The sequence below is a fragment of the Phoenix dactylifera genome, unplaced genomic scaffold, assembly GCF_009389715.1.
Source record: "Phoenix dactylifera cultivar Barhee BC4 unplaced genomic scaffold, palm_55x_up_171113_PBpolish2nd_filt_p 001772F, whole genome shotgun sequence".
NCBI lineage: Eukaryota > Viridiplantae > Streptophyta > Magnoliopsida > Arecales > Arecaceae > Phoenix > Phoenix dactylifera.
Genome location: NW_024069070.1, coordinates 55,692 through 68,981, shown reverse-complemented (window position 1 = coordinate 68,981; position 13,290 = coordinate 55,692). Strand labels below are relative to the sequence as shown.

The 13,290-nt window shown below is 44.7% G+C and overlaps 2 protein-coding genes across 2 annotated transcripts; one reads left to right on the top strand and one right to left on the bottom strand.

Moving 5' to 3' along the window:
* Positions 1-1,503: 1,503 nt before the first annotated feature.
* LOC103719168 (cyclin-D2-1-like) lies at positions 1,504-4,533 on the top strand. The gene is made up of 5 exons (XM_039122807.1): positions 1,504-1,915; positions 2,021-2,107; positions 2,744-2,839; positions 2,946-3,390; positions 3,510-4,533. The coding sequence occupies exons 1-4, from the start codon at positions 1,664-1,666 to the stop codon at positions 3,036-3,038; spliced, it is 528 nt and encodes a 175-aa protein (XP_038978735.1). The 5' UTR covers positions 1,504-1,663; the 3' UTR covers positions 3,039-3,390; positions 3,510-4,533.
* Positions 4,534-8,674: 4,141 nt separating this feature from the next.
* Positions 8,675-9,800, bottom strand: LOC120109075. Its single transcript, XM_039122810.1, has 4 exons — positions 9,595-9,800; positions 9,184-9,507; positions 8,967-9,074; positions 8,675-8,860 (listed from the first exon to the last, which is right to left on the bottom strand). The coding sequence occupies exons 1-4, from the start codon at positions 9,676-9,678 to the stop codon at positions 8,675-8,677; spliced, it is 702 nt and encodes a 233-aa protein (XP_038978738.1). The 5' UTR covers positions 9,679-9,800.
* Positions 9,801-13,290: the final 3,490 nt, after the last annotated feature.

The window sequence follows — 13,290 nt, the reverse complement described above, 5'->3', positions numbered from 1 at the left end:
CATATTAGGCCCTTCCGTTGAGGAGGCAACCTAACGATGTCAATTAATGTGAATAGTTAGTTAATTCACATCTCCATTAAGCCTTAAAAATTACTACCTTAATATGACTAGACGGGGGACGACGTAGAGTGTGATCAAGTGATTGAGTGGAACAATACGCATTAGATGGTTTGTGCCCTTGTGCAAGCAAATCAAGCATTAAAAAGAATGCACCCTTGACTATACTAAAATCTACAATTTTGATGTAAATCACTTTAACTTTATTAAATATCAAATGCATAACATTGTGAATCCCGAGCACCCACCCACATATAGATGGAATAGGAATATTTAATATTCCTATTCTCTTGTTTTTCGAATTCTTGTGCTCTTGAGTAGAATAATGTTAGGATCGTGTGCATTTTTGTCCATATATAAAGAAAAAGGCCTTCTTCCAGAAATAAAATTACTCCATCTATCCTTTGAAATAGTTATTCCAGGAATAAACAATTTTGAATGGAGAAAAAAATATTCCTCCCCTAATATTTCTTTTCTCTTGTTTTTCGAATTCTTGTGTTCTTGCGTAGAATAATTCTAGGATCGTGTGCATTTTTGTCCGTATATAAAGAAAAAAAGGCCTTCTTCCATAAATAAAATTACTCCATCTGTCCTTTGAAATAGTTATTTCAGGAATAAACAATTTTGAATGGAGAAAAATATTCCTCCCCTATTGCTTGCTTTATCCCCAATTAAACCCGGCCATAACCTTTCCCATGCAACCCACTTCCTCATCTTTTTCCTACTCGAGCCTCTCTCTTGTTTTCTTTTATTTCTTTTAGTAATTGCTCATATTGCTCTAGAGGATTGAGAATTAAAAAATATAGAAAAGAAAAGAACTCATTCTATTTTTGGCCATCCGTTGCTATTTTTGGCCATCTTCCCTGATGTTTGGGCTGATTTAAGATGCTTTAAATATGGTATTCGAATTTATCTGAAATAAAAAATTCCATCCAGATTGCTGGAGTCAGTCTTCAGATTCAAGTATCAATTTTAAGCACAACGTTTAACCCAAGACCCATTGTAGATCGACAGATTAAATGGCTTAAAAAAGAAAACGATGTCAAAAAGTGTCCAACCCAGTCTGTTATTACCGAACCCGTAACAGCATCGGATCGAGATTAAATGCTTTTGTAGCTGTTTAATGAAAGGATTGACTAAGTTCAGGTATTTAGATGACACTGGATAGAGTACGATTAAAAGTCTACGAGAAGGGTTTGGTACGTCCACCAACCCTACACATTTACCTACAACATAATAAAAACATCCATACTTTTCCAAACACACCAAATTAAACTATTATAAACAAAAAAATTAAAGCAAATTGCACAAGAAAATAAACAAGATCAGATTAATGCTGAAATAGAAATCAAAGAATTAACCAAAAGACAAAAAGAACGACAAAACCATCACCCTTCCTTTTCTTCTCTCCATTGTTTATTATTATATACACACCGTCCTTGAAAGCTTGTGCCAAGTCTCACTCACACCCTCATACCCTCCACCATCCTCCCCTCCCATCTGTTCTCCACCTCTCTCTCTCTCTCTCTCTCTCTCTCTGTCACAGTGACTGGGTTCTGGTGCTCTTCGGTGATGGAAAGGCAATGAGGGCGTGTCTTCTACGACCATGCCGCTACCCCTCTCCGATGACTCGGGCTCGTGCAGCGACCTCCTGTGCGGCGAGGACGCCGGAGCGCTCGCCGATGAATCGCCGGATTGCTCCACCGAGCCCGAGTTCCCGGAGGACTCGGACGAGTCCATCGCCGGGTTCATAGGAGGGGAGGCCGACTACTCGCCCCGCGTCGACTACCCGGACCGCTTCCGGTCCCGCTCGCTCGACCCCTTCGCTCGCCAAGAGTCCGTCACCTGGATCCTTAAGGTCCTCCTCTCCACTCCCGGCGCATCATAGAAATTCACTACTGCGTCTTGCTATCTTGAGCATCATTTTTTTGGGTATTTTAATTAATTTTAATTATTGTTTCAGGTGCACGGGTACTACCGTTTCCGTCCACTAACGGCGTATCTTGCCGTTAACTACATGGATCGGTTTCTCTCCTCTCACCGATTGCCGGTAAGCTGAGGTTGCTGCCATCCATTCTTCTCCCTCTTCTCAAAATCGGATGGACGCATGCTGATTTTGTGTAGGCTATCGTGGCTTTGTTACTTTCTTTGAAGCAAGAGCCCTGCAAAAAGTTGGTTTTAAGATCATTAAACCTCTCACTATTTATGTTTTACAACCCTTAGTTTTTAGTTTTTGCATAGAGAAGGCCTAAATAATGGCTTCCATGGCTGCCCATTGACCAGCTTAATCATCTTGGGACTGTTACTTGGACAAATCAACTCTGGGAATTAGCTGGCAGTAAAGGAAACGGACAAAGTTTGCATCCCCAATGTCTCGTCATGAACAATAGTTAATGATTCTAGTTTACATGTAAACAACGTTTAGACTCGGATTAGAATGTTGGCATGGTATGCAAGTGACGTGATTCCAGCGTTAACCAAGTTAGATTAATGCGCTACTTGTCGAGTAGTGGCCTGTTTGAAAAGAGCCACAACCAGTTATAGTGGATGCATGTGACTTTGGAGTCCCTGTTGCATTGCAATTACAACAATCTTTTCAATAATCTATTTTCACAGTCAGTTTATATTATCAAATTATATTGGGGGATTTATGTGGGATTTCTTGATGGTTCTACTTTTCCAACAGTCAAATGGATGGGCATTGCAACTCTTATCAGTGGCTTGCCTCTCCCTGGCTGCAAAGATGGAGGAAACTCTGGTTCCATCCCTCTTAGACCTTCAGGTATCTCGCTCACCACCCCTAGTTATCATTTCCTAGCTGTACCAAGACGCATGCTTTAATTCTCAGTGAAAAATATATTAAGCCATAAATTATGTTAATTCCATAGGTTGAGGGTGCAAGGTTCATCTTCGAGCCTCGAACGATATGCCGAATGGAGCTTCTTGTCCTCACTGCATTAACTGGAGGCTTCGATCTGTGACACCTTTTACATTTATTGATTTCTTTGCGTACAGGTTGATCCCACTGGAACGCACGCAAGATATTTGGTTTCACGTGCTACTCACAATAATTTTAGCAATGATCATGGAATGTTTAAGTTTATATAATCACTCAATAGCTATCAAATCATTATTATATTAATTATAACAAAATATAACAACTATATTCTTCACATCGAAGCTTGAACTATATGGTGTCGCAGATATTGACCTTCCTGAATCACTGCCCATCGTCAATAGCTGCAGCTGCCATATTTGTGCTGCTGATGAGACTCAGGTTTTGGCTCTTGTTAATCCTGGAAGTGCAGCATATGGTGCATTGGACTGACCGAGGTAATGAAGAATTTTTTTTTTTTTTTTTTTGTCCAGCTATAATTCGTTATGAAGAGCCAGAAGAAGGCATTAGTTTTGAGTATAAGAGTGTTTTGCTTGTCTTTTAATTCTTGTTATAGGAGACAATAGCTAGTTGCTGCCAAACTAATGCATCGAGTTGCTATCGATCACAAGCAGAGAAAGCCTCCGATGATCCTCTCGCAGCTCAGAGTAACAACCCCACTTAGCGTGGGTTCAGGAGTCTCCTCTTCCTCTTCTTCCCCACCCAATAAAAGGAGGAAGCTGGACAACAATTTCCTATGGAGTGGGTGATGACAAGAAGGGCTCGTGAGAAATAAAATGATGAGAAGAGGACAAGAAAGGGGGACCATAAGAATATTATAGCTAGTAGATAATTCTTCTTGTTGGGTTTGCAGATTCCTCAGTATTTTTCGGAGGAGTTCGGTTGGTTGGTTTAACAGAGTGTCTAGTTAGTGTATTGGTTCTGTCCAGGAGTTAGGCTTGGTGGGTGATGATTTTATTCTTTGTTTTGCATCTAAAGTTATTTCATTAGTGGGGCTTTCCTATTTATATAAGCCATGATGGCACTAGAGTGCAGATTCCCAAGGGTGGGGGATCTGCCATTCTGTGTGGGGGTGAAAGTATGAGAGAGATGTTCTGGTTTGTGGAGGCGTGCAGGTTATTGAAATCAAAGGCAGCATTGATCGTTGAATGAAAAAGGAGAGGTGGTGGGTCCTTTAGGACCATGAGAAAAAGAGGAGGCATTCAAGCTAGGTACTGAAAAAAAAAAGAACGAACTCTCCCAGTCCAGAGGCCTTCCGATGTTCCTTCAAAACTTTCATTCTCCTTATAGCCTCTATACCGATATTTATCTTTTTAACTTTTTTTGATATATTTCTTTCGGGTGATGTGATTATGAGTGTCATGCATGCATTTGCCTTACACATGCATGCGAGTCTGGAGAGACGATATTTATCTTTAGCCTAAGACTACGGCTAACTCTCTCTGTATAAAGACCTTTGGAGGGTCTTCGAGGATCTTGTTTATGCGCAAGTTATAAATAAAAAATTCTAATGTAATCTATTTATTTGTAAAAACCTTATAGTTTCAGAGCTAAATTGATACTCTCTCTCTCTCTCTCTCTCTCGTGTTTGTGCACTGGAAATGAGCAATCATGGATTCCGGCTTCTGAAATGTGTTATGGGGCAAACTAAAGACTATCATGGATTACAACGAAGCATCTTCCAACCTTGGGAACTAAATCAAGACGGCACTTTATCTCTTGGATATTGGATAAAATATTATTATATTTGACTGTAAGTAACCGGTGTGTATCTTTGGTCAAAATTTTTTTATCTGAGTGGCTTCCTACGTAGCTAATTTATTTCAAAGTTATTCTATGGGTGAGAAGGGAGAGGGAGTTGTCTAAAATATTTTAAAATATATTTTTTTTATGTTCATTTTATATGCATTACATATTTAGCAAAAAAAAAATATTAGTATGTCTTGCTTGTATGTCATTTTTAACTAATTCAGGTTAGGTGACATACTGTGTAGGATGTGGACTTGGGCTACAGAAAAACCCCTGTAGTGCGGCAACTGTGCTCTCTTTTATTATTTCTCTCGACATAAATGACATTTTAGTGCCGAGCAAGCCACTGTGGAAATCCAGTGCCCACAGCCATTTATTCATGCAAATTCCACGCATCTATGATCTAGCTGAACAATTGGCATTTTTCGTCTGCCGCGTAATGTTTGTACCTCGCCTTCTTGATAACGATGGAGTCGTGTGATCTAGATGGAGCAAGTAGCACATACAAAGCTATCTACTTATTCTCACCTCTCTTTTAGGGTTCGGATTGCATCTTTCGCCTATCTTCTTTCACCGGTGTTAATCGCTAGATCCGTACCAAGTATAAATCACAAAACTTTCTAATTTTTTTTCCATCTGTCTGCAACACATTTGAAAGTAGCTATTACGTGATTCAACAGTTTAGATGATGAAAGAAGGTGAATCATTTTTTCGTGCCAAAGATACAACCCAAATCCTCTCTTATACTGGTTAAATTGCACTTATTAGCTCTCTTGAGTTAAACACCTAACTTGCTGCTAATGGTTAGGAAAGTCTTAATGACAAATTCGGCTAAGTTACCCTTCAAAAAAAAAAGACAAATTCAGGCAATGTTATTAGCGGTGGAGGCGTGAGGGCTAGCAGAACGACTCTGATTCTTTCGTTCCTTTCTTTTTACCGTGGTAAAGTAGACAGAGTTCCGTGTCTCTCTCATTTTAACTTTTCTTGATAAAAAGAATAAAATCTTGCTTCCTTGCGAGTACACCTAAAGTCGATTATATCGGGGATCCTACGACGGGAAACATGTCGGTGGGCCCCACAGATTGGTGATCGCAAGAGCGGTCGATAGGGACGCGTGAGTGGGTCACGTGATTAACATATGGTTGTCTCCCCGAAACTGTTCACTGTTCAGGCTCAAACAGGGTCGGCTTTTCTTCTTTTGCTCGGACGAGCGGACGTTTCCCGTGTGGGGTACACCGCCCCCGGGCATACCATAATACGGTCGCACACACGCACATGAAAACTATGGGAGCAGACAAGGGCATCAGATTGGCTCAATACGTCCGACCGATACAGCTCACGGAGCTCCCGTACGGAGCAAGGCATCTCATCTCATCTTTCCCGCGCTCTTAACTCATCTAAGTCACTCCCGGTGGGACCCACTACAAAGCACGTGAAGTTCTCATGTCTCTGCTAATATTTCCTAATCTTTTGGCTTTGTTAAATTGTCAATTATATATATTAAGAGAGAGCGAGTAGGACGGTAAATTTGGGCTTTCACTCGGAGTGGATCTCTATTCCAGATCTAAGCCATTCAATCTAAATCGTACAATAAGGAATGCTGTATCGAATAATCTGAATCATTGAATGTGGTATAGCTATTTCCTAAATTGATTACATGCTATAAAAATCATGTGTCGATTTCGATACTTCTAATCTATGCATCAAATAGTTAAAAAATTAGATAATTAAATAGATATAATTTTATATATATACTATTTAATTATTTATATATAGATCGGGGATTCTAAATTAATATAATTTTAGAATCAATATAAGTAGTTTAGAAGTAGTAGATTATAATCCAACAGTTCTGATCCATGATCATTGATGTGGAACCATCCAATCATCGAATCTCAGATATGGTCAAAATCTGAATAAATATCCATTTAAATGTAGCTAAGTTTAGCGCGCGCGCGCTCTCTCTCTCTCTCTCTCTCTATATATATATTATCACTTGTTTGGAGGATAAACTTATATTGGAGTTCTTTTAGGAAGTCTAAAGAAATCAATGTGATGGTGTGACTTTAGCACCGATGGATGGGCATTGATGAAGATTTGGGGCCCCTTTAATGAATGCTTTTAGGGTACTTGTCAAGATTGAATGATATTGGTAATGGTTATGGGAAAAGTCTTAGATCTGAGCTATGCAACGGACCGTTTAGTGGAGTAAGCTAGAGCTTTCTTCATGATTAGGTGCGGCAAAGCCACCATCTACTTTCAGCTTCATCTAAAAGATTTTGGCACCAAGCTTACAGTGAATTGACGTCCATGGACATCATGAGAGAAAGTCAGCTGCTGGTTCAGCACGTGTAGCTTGGAATGGCACTGCTAACTAAGGTTGGGGTGTGTCGGGACGTACTGCAATATTATCATATTTTACTATTTGGTATGTACTTTTTTCTGAAACTACAAATCTCATATTAATATTAATGGGATCTGATTGGTTTGCGGGAAAAAAAAGTGTGGTCAACAAAAAAATAAAAAAATATTTTTATTAATTAAAAGTTTTCAAAAAAAAAGTAATATTTTTATGAAAATAAGACTTTTATGTTTTATAGAAGAAAAAAAATTTATGGGGAACATAGAAAAGCTACTTTTTTTATCTGATTAAGAATTGATTTTTTTTTTTCAAAATTATTCTTAAGCTATCAAAATTCATTGATAATTCCTTTTTTTATACTAAAAAAGTAAATGCTCAACCAAAATATAAACAATGGTATGTGCCACTTTTCTATGCTCAATCAAGATATGGCAGAAAGTATTTTTATAGGTATCAAAATTTCAGAAATCATTTTTTTAAAAAAATATTTTAGTAAAAAAAATTTCGTGCCTTAGGATTCATAGTGCATTGAAACTCGTCTTTTCCCCCTTTGGGTGCAGACGGTATAACTAAAACACTAATTTACAATCTTACAATTGTAATTATAAGTTACCAGAAGTTTTCCGCACTACCAGAAAACACGCGTATAGTGACGGAGATTCCCGTCACTATACCGTGTTTCCGGTACTAATATGGAATTTGTGACCGGAGCTCCCGTCACTGACTTGGTTACAAAAACACGCGTCCACTAAATTCTTCCAATGTGACCCGGCCAGCGATTCCCGTCACTAACCTCCGTGACAGAACCGCCGTCACTAAGCCAGTTACAAATTTAAGAATTAAATATTTAAGAAATTACTGTATTCTCCCGTCACTAATCCAGTTGCGGAGTTAGTGACGAAGGTAACTTGGTCACTGATTTTGTCACAGAATGCGGTCACAAGTTTGGTCACTAATCTGTCACAACCTTTAGTGACAGATTTAGTCGTCACAGACCATGGTCACACATTTTGTCACTACATTTGTCATTAATCCCGTCACTGACCTAGTGATAAGTTTACCGGTCACTAATTGGTTACAAACGCGCTGAGCAAAATCAATTTTTATTGACCAAAATCCTGTCACTAAGTTTATGACTGCTCGTCACAATACTTGGTAAACAATTTAGTAACCAAAATTTGGTCACCGATCACAATCTAATAACCTGGTACATTTGGTACATTGATTGGCTCATAATAATAATAATAGTAATATCATTAATAGCAAAGGCATTCAACATTACGCAAAAGTCATTTTAAATGTCATTCCAAAAATTGGCATCAACATGTCCTGAATCCATCAAAATCAAGTCTAAAAATATGTCATAAAGATCAACAGAGATTTCATTCCTCCTAGGAATGCAAAGACCTATCATCTAAGGCAAAAACAATTATAATGAAGCATGATCAGCAGAACCAGAATCACCATTACTCCCCCGATCTGCATGCCTTGGTCCAAAGCCAATCTCTTCTCTCATCTTTTGAAGAACCTCCTCTTGCCATTTTTTCTTTTCCTGCTCAAGAATACGTAGAAGGTCTTCATGAGTGCTACACGCTCTGGAGCTTGACCTGTTAGAGGTCGGAAGCAGATGATGATTGCCCAATAATTCCAGTGAGATCCTCTAGGGGACTAAAGCCATAGACATGGCCATGAGTTGGGACACCAGTTGCCTCAAACCACAAGTCATAATCACGTGGAGGAGCCATCTGAGGTGGAGGCATCACCATATTTTTGGAGTATTCAGCTGAATACTTTGCCTGCCAGTTGATTTAAAAGAAGAGAAAAACATTATGGTGGATCAAACAAGAGATAAACATGAGCAAGCTCAATAATATTTATGAATCATAAAAAAATTATACTTACCATGACAGCTTCACTTCTCTTATCTACATATCCTCCCATGCCTTGCTTTGTCTTATGCGTCCGATTAAAAGATTCAACTATTGTTGGCTCCCTACGTAACTTTAATTTCTACAAAAGAGAAAAGAAAAAATTCGTTAACATATAATGGGCTAATTTAAGATGATTGAACAATAATATAAAAATTATTATAGAAATCTAATTGAATAAAGATATGTACCAATCGTTCGTCATGATTGACAAATGTGATTGATCCTCCACAGTGTTTAGAGATGCTACCATTCTTCATGGTGTTTCTATTATTTTTGTTGGCTTCTGATTTCTTCTTCCATTTTGGGGAGATCCAAATATCAATTAGCTTATTCCAATTTTCTCTAGAGATCCAATTAGGGGGTTTATCACGGGCTTTATTTAAATCTCCTTTTGCTTCCAGAAGCTTTTGGCTTCTGACCCTCCCTAATGAGGTTGTCAATCGTCGCTGACAATGCTTGTTCCAAACTTGATGCACATGATGCAATTGTCCTGGAAGAATTGTGTGTATCTCCTAACAATATATAGATCGCAAGTAATCAGACTTACTATTTGCTAAGGGCAAAAGTTAATGATAAGAAATATAAATTAATTACATCACCTCAAATTTGTTCCACATTCCAACTTTAGCATGTGTAGGGACCTCCCTCCATGACAACCACGGACCATTGAAAAATTGGCGCATGATAGCAACAGCTTTGTGACTGACCTCATAATCAAGAAACCTGCAATTTAAAAAATATTCATTAGAAAATAAATTAAATACTTTAAATGCAACAAACACATAAATTCAAATTAGTGATATAAGAAAGTGATATTTTCATACATTCCTCTTTTGCACCTAACAATCACTTTTCCATTTGCATCAACGGGGCTTTAAGGGTTGGTTCTCGGCCATTGCTCTGTCTTGGATCAATTCTAAGTTCATCATTCATCTGATCCTCATTCATTGTATCCTCATGATTTTGCACTGCACCATTCATTTCTTCATCATTTATTTCTTCATTTGCATCTGTTATGGGGGAACTTAGCCACCATGCCCCACTTGACCGGCACGCGCGCTCAGAAAGACTACGGCTGCCCCTTGATCCAGCAATCCGACCTCGGGTCGGATATCTTCGGCTCCGCAGTCCGACCCCGAGTCGGCTGCCCCTTGATCCAGCAATCCGACCTCGGGTCGGATATCTTCGGCTCCGCAGTCCGACCCCGAGTCGGCTGCCCCTTGATCCAGCAATCCGACCTCGGGTCAGATATCTTCGGCTCCGCAGTCCGACCCCGAGTCGGTTGCCCCTTGATCCAGCAATCCGACCCCGAGTCGGTTGCCCCTTGATCCAGCAATCCGACCTCGGGTCGGCAATCTCTTGACAACAACAGACTGTTCTCCTGAGGCACGCCGCGGCCCCCTGCTCCACTACTCCCTGCAACGGCCGAATCCCGTGCGCTGCCCCACGATCCCCTGTAACACCGTAACAAGCGGAGCTCCACTACGCCCTGCCATGGCCGTACCCGGCGCTGCCCCACGACGCCCTGTAACGGCCACGTCAGTGGCAACCCCATCGTGCACACGATGACCAATCCCAGAAAAACCCCCAGCCTGATACTATGGGGCTGGGGGGAAGGGGGAGGGTAAGCAAAGATTCTCCATAGCATCATCTTACCCTGCTACCTTCCTTCTCCTTCGATTCCCTCTAACTTGATCGTCGGAGGGCCCCCCACTACCCCAGTGGTGGTGCGAGGCTTGCTTGCAGGTTTCCCGGCGGAAGGTGGAGCGCAACCAAAGCAATTCCAAAGGGAACCCCGTTCACACCGCTTGTCCAATCGTTCTCCGCGGTTGGGACCCCCAGCAACAGTTGGCCGCTAGAAGGAGGGCCCGGATTCTCAGAGCGATCGTAATGGCACGGCGAGGTGGTCCGTGGGAGCTTCCAATGCTTCCCGGTGCGGGGCCTCTTCGTGCACTGCCGGGAGGCCCGCTGCATCTCCCAACACGCTCTCAGCAACACTCCACCGCCCCCACCGCCCATTCAGATGGTACGAGCCGCCCAGTTCGACCAAGCTAACCCAGCAGGTTCGCACCCTCGCGGAGGCGGTGCAGAATCTGCAGGGGTGGCGATGTCCCGGGCGCCCGCAGCAGGCTCAGGAGCCGCCGCTGCCTGAGCGTTCGCCTGTCCTCCCTCAACCCCGCGCTCCTTCCTCTCCCTGGGGAGGAGCGCCGGACGCGAGGAGGATTCTCGAGCACGCTCCATTCTGCCGGGACCTTCCCACCAGAGCTGCGCGGGGTACGAGAGGCCGGGCCCGGGCGCGTTCCCAGACCCCCCAGTCTCGAGGACCCGCGCTCCCAGTGGTCCCCTCTCGCCGCTCCTTGTCCCCCACCCACCGGTCGCGCTCCCCTGGACCGCGGGTGGACCGATCTCCACCGACAACTCCCAGGTCCTGAAGGGCCATTCCAAAGATCCCTTCGCCGACTTAGAGATCTCCTCCCACGCCGGCGCTCGCCTCGAGGATCCTGCGGACCCCGAATCCGCCGGGGTTCAAAATGCCGGCGATCGAGGCCCTATGACGGGGCGGCGGATCCGCGGCGATCACGTCGAGAGTTTCAGGCACCCTTATGCTCCTCCACGGAGCATCAGATCCCCTTCTCTGGCAAGGCTTTCCCCGGCAACCCTCCGTGGCCCGGCGAGGGCAATGGTTCGCCGGGCTGGAGGCTGACTCAATCGGTCCTTCGACCAGTTCACTCACCTCTTCATCACTCAATTTCGCCGTCAGTACCGGCGCGGACTGGTCCTCCGACTCCCTCTTTGATGTCCGGGCAAAACGAGGGAGAAAACCTACGGGATTATCTTACCCGCTTCAAACAGGGCTACGCTGGAGGTCGGAACCTGAGTCAGGAGTAGCTCTTTCAGCCCTGAAGCGTGGGCTTCCGGAAGGGCAGACTCACCTTCTCCCTGGACAAACGCCTGCCGCGGAGCTTCCCAGAGCTGTTGTCCCGGGCGAACCAGTATGCGGACGCCGAGGAGGCGGCCGCCCACCGGAGCAAGGAGGCCGCCGAGATCCATCAAAAGCTTGGGAAGAAAAGGCGGAAAGAGGCACGCCAGAGGAGGAGCCCGACGCCTCAGCGTCGGCGCAGAAGCCCGTCGCCGGCGAAGAACCACGGCGCCCCACGCCCTCGTTCTCCGCCCCGACGTTTTCACCGGTACACCCCTCTCCTAACCCCCCGGGCCCAGATCCTTATGGAGATCAAGGGGCGGGAGGACCTCTCGGCCCCGAGACAGATGCGGAGGATCCCTGGGAAGAGGCCCTCCCGGGCGTACTATGAGTACCACCGAGACCACGGCCACGACACGGAGGACTGCTTCCAGCTTCGGGACGAGATCGAGGCTCTCATCCGCCGGGGGCGTCTCGGTCGATATGTAAGCGACCGACGTCCCCCCGCAGACCCGCGTCCGGTGCCGACCGGCGCCCTCCGGAGCCTCGGGAGCAGAATCGACCCGTTGCGGGCGTAATCCACACTATCACTGGGGGCTGCCCCCGGCCCGTGAGGAAAGCAGGGGGCTCGACGGAAGCGTTAGGGGCGGCCGTCGCAAAGAGGGCAGAGGGTCGGCCAACTGTAATCACCTTTTGTGATGAGGATGTAAAGGGGGGTTCAGACCCCCCACGATGACGCCATGGTGATCTCCCTCACTATGGCAAACTATGATGTAAGGCGTGTTCTTGTGGATAGTGGAAGCTCAGCTGATATCTTGTTTTACGAGGCCTTCCAAAAAGATGGGCTTGTCCAGACAATTGTTGCACAAAATATCCCCCTCCTCATAGGATTCACCGGTGACGCTGTCCCGGCGGAAGGTGTCGTTGAGCTGCCTGTGACTGCGGGCGTCGCACCCGCAGAAAGCCACGGTGCGACTCGGGTTCTTGGTCGTCCGTGTTCCCTCGGCCTACAACGCTATCCTCGGACGACCCGGACTGAACGCCTTTCGGCGAGCGTGGGTCTCTACCGTACCACTTGCTCATGCGGTTCCCACGGCGGTCGGGATCGGCAGAGGTCCGAGGCGACCACCGACCCGCACGGCAATGTGTTCCTAGCGACCCTCAAAGGGAAAGAAGCCCGCAGAAGCCCTAAGCGTCGAGTCCCTTGATGCCAGAGACGAGGTGGCCTTGCGGCAGGGGGAGCCGGCCGAGGGTGTGGGTCGAAGTTCCCCTCGAGGAAGGCCGCCGGGACCGGGTGGTCCGGGTCGGCGCCAATCTCGACCCGGGAGCTCGGGCCCGGTTGGTGGAATTCCTCGAGCCCAATGCGATGTATTTG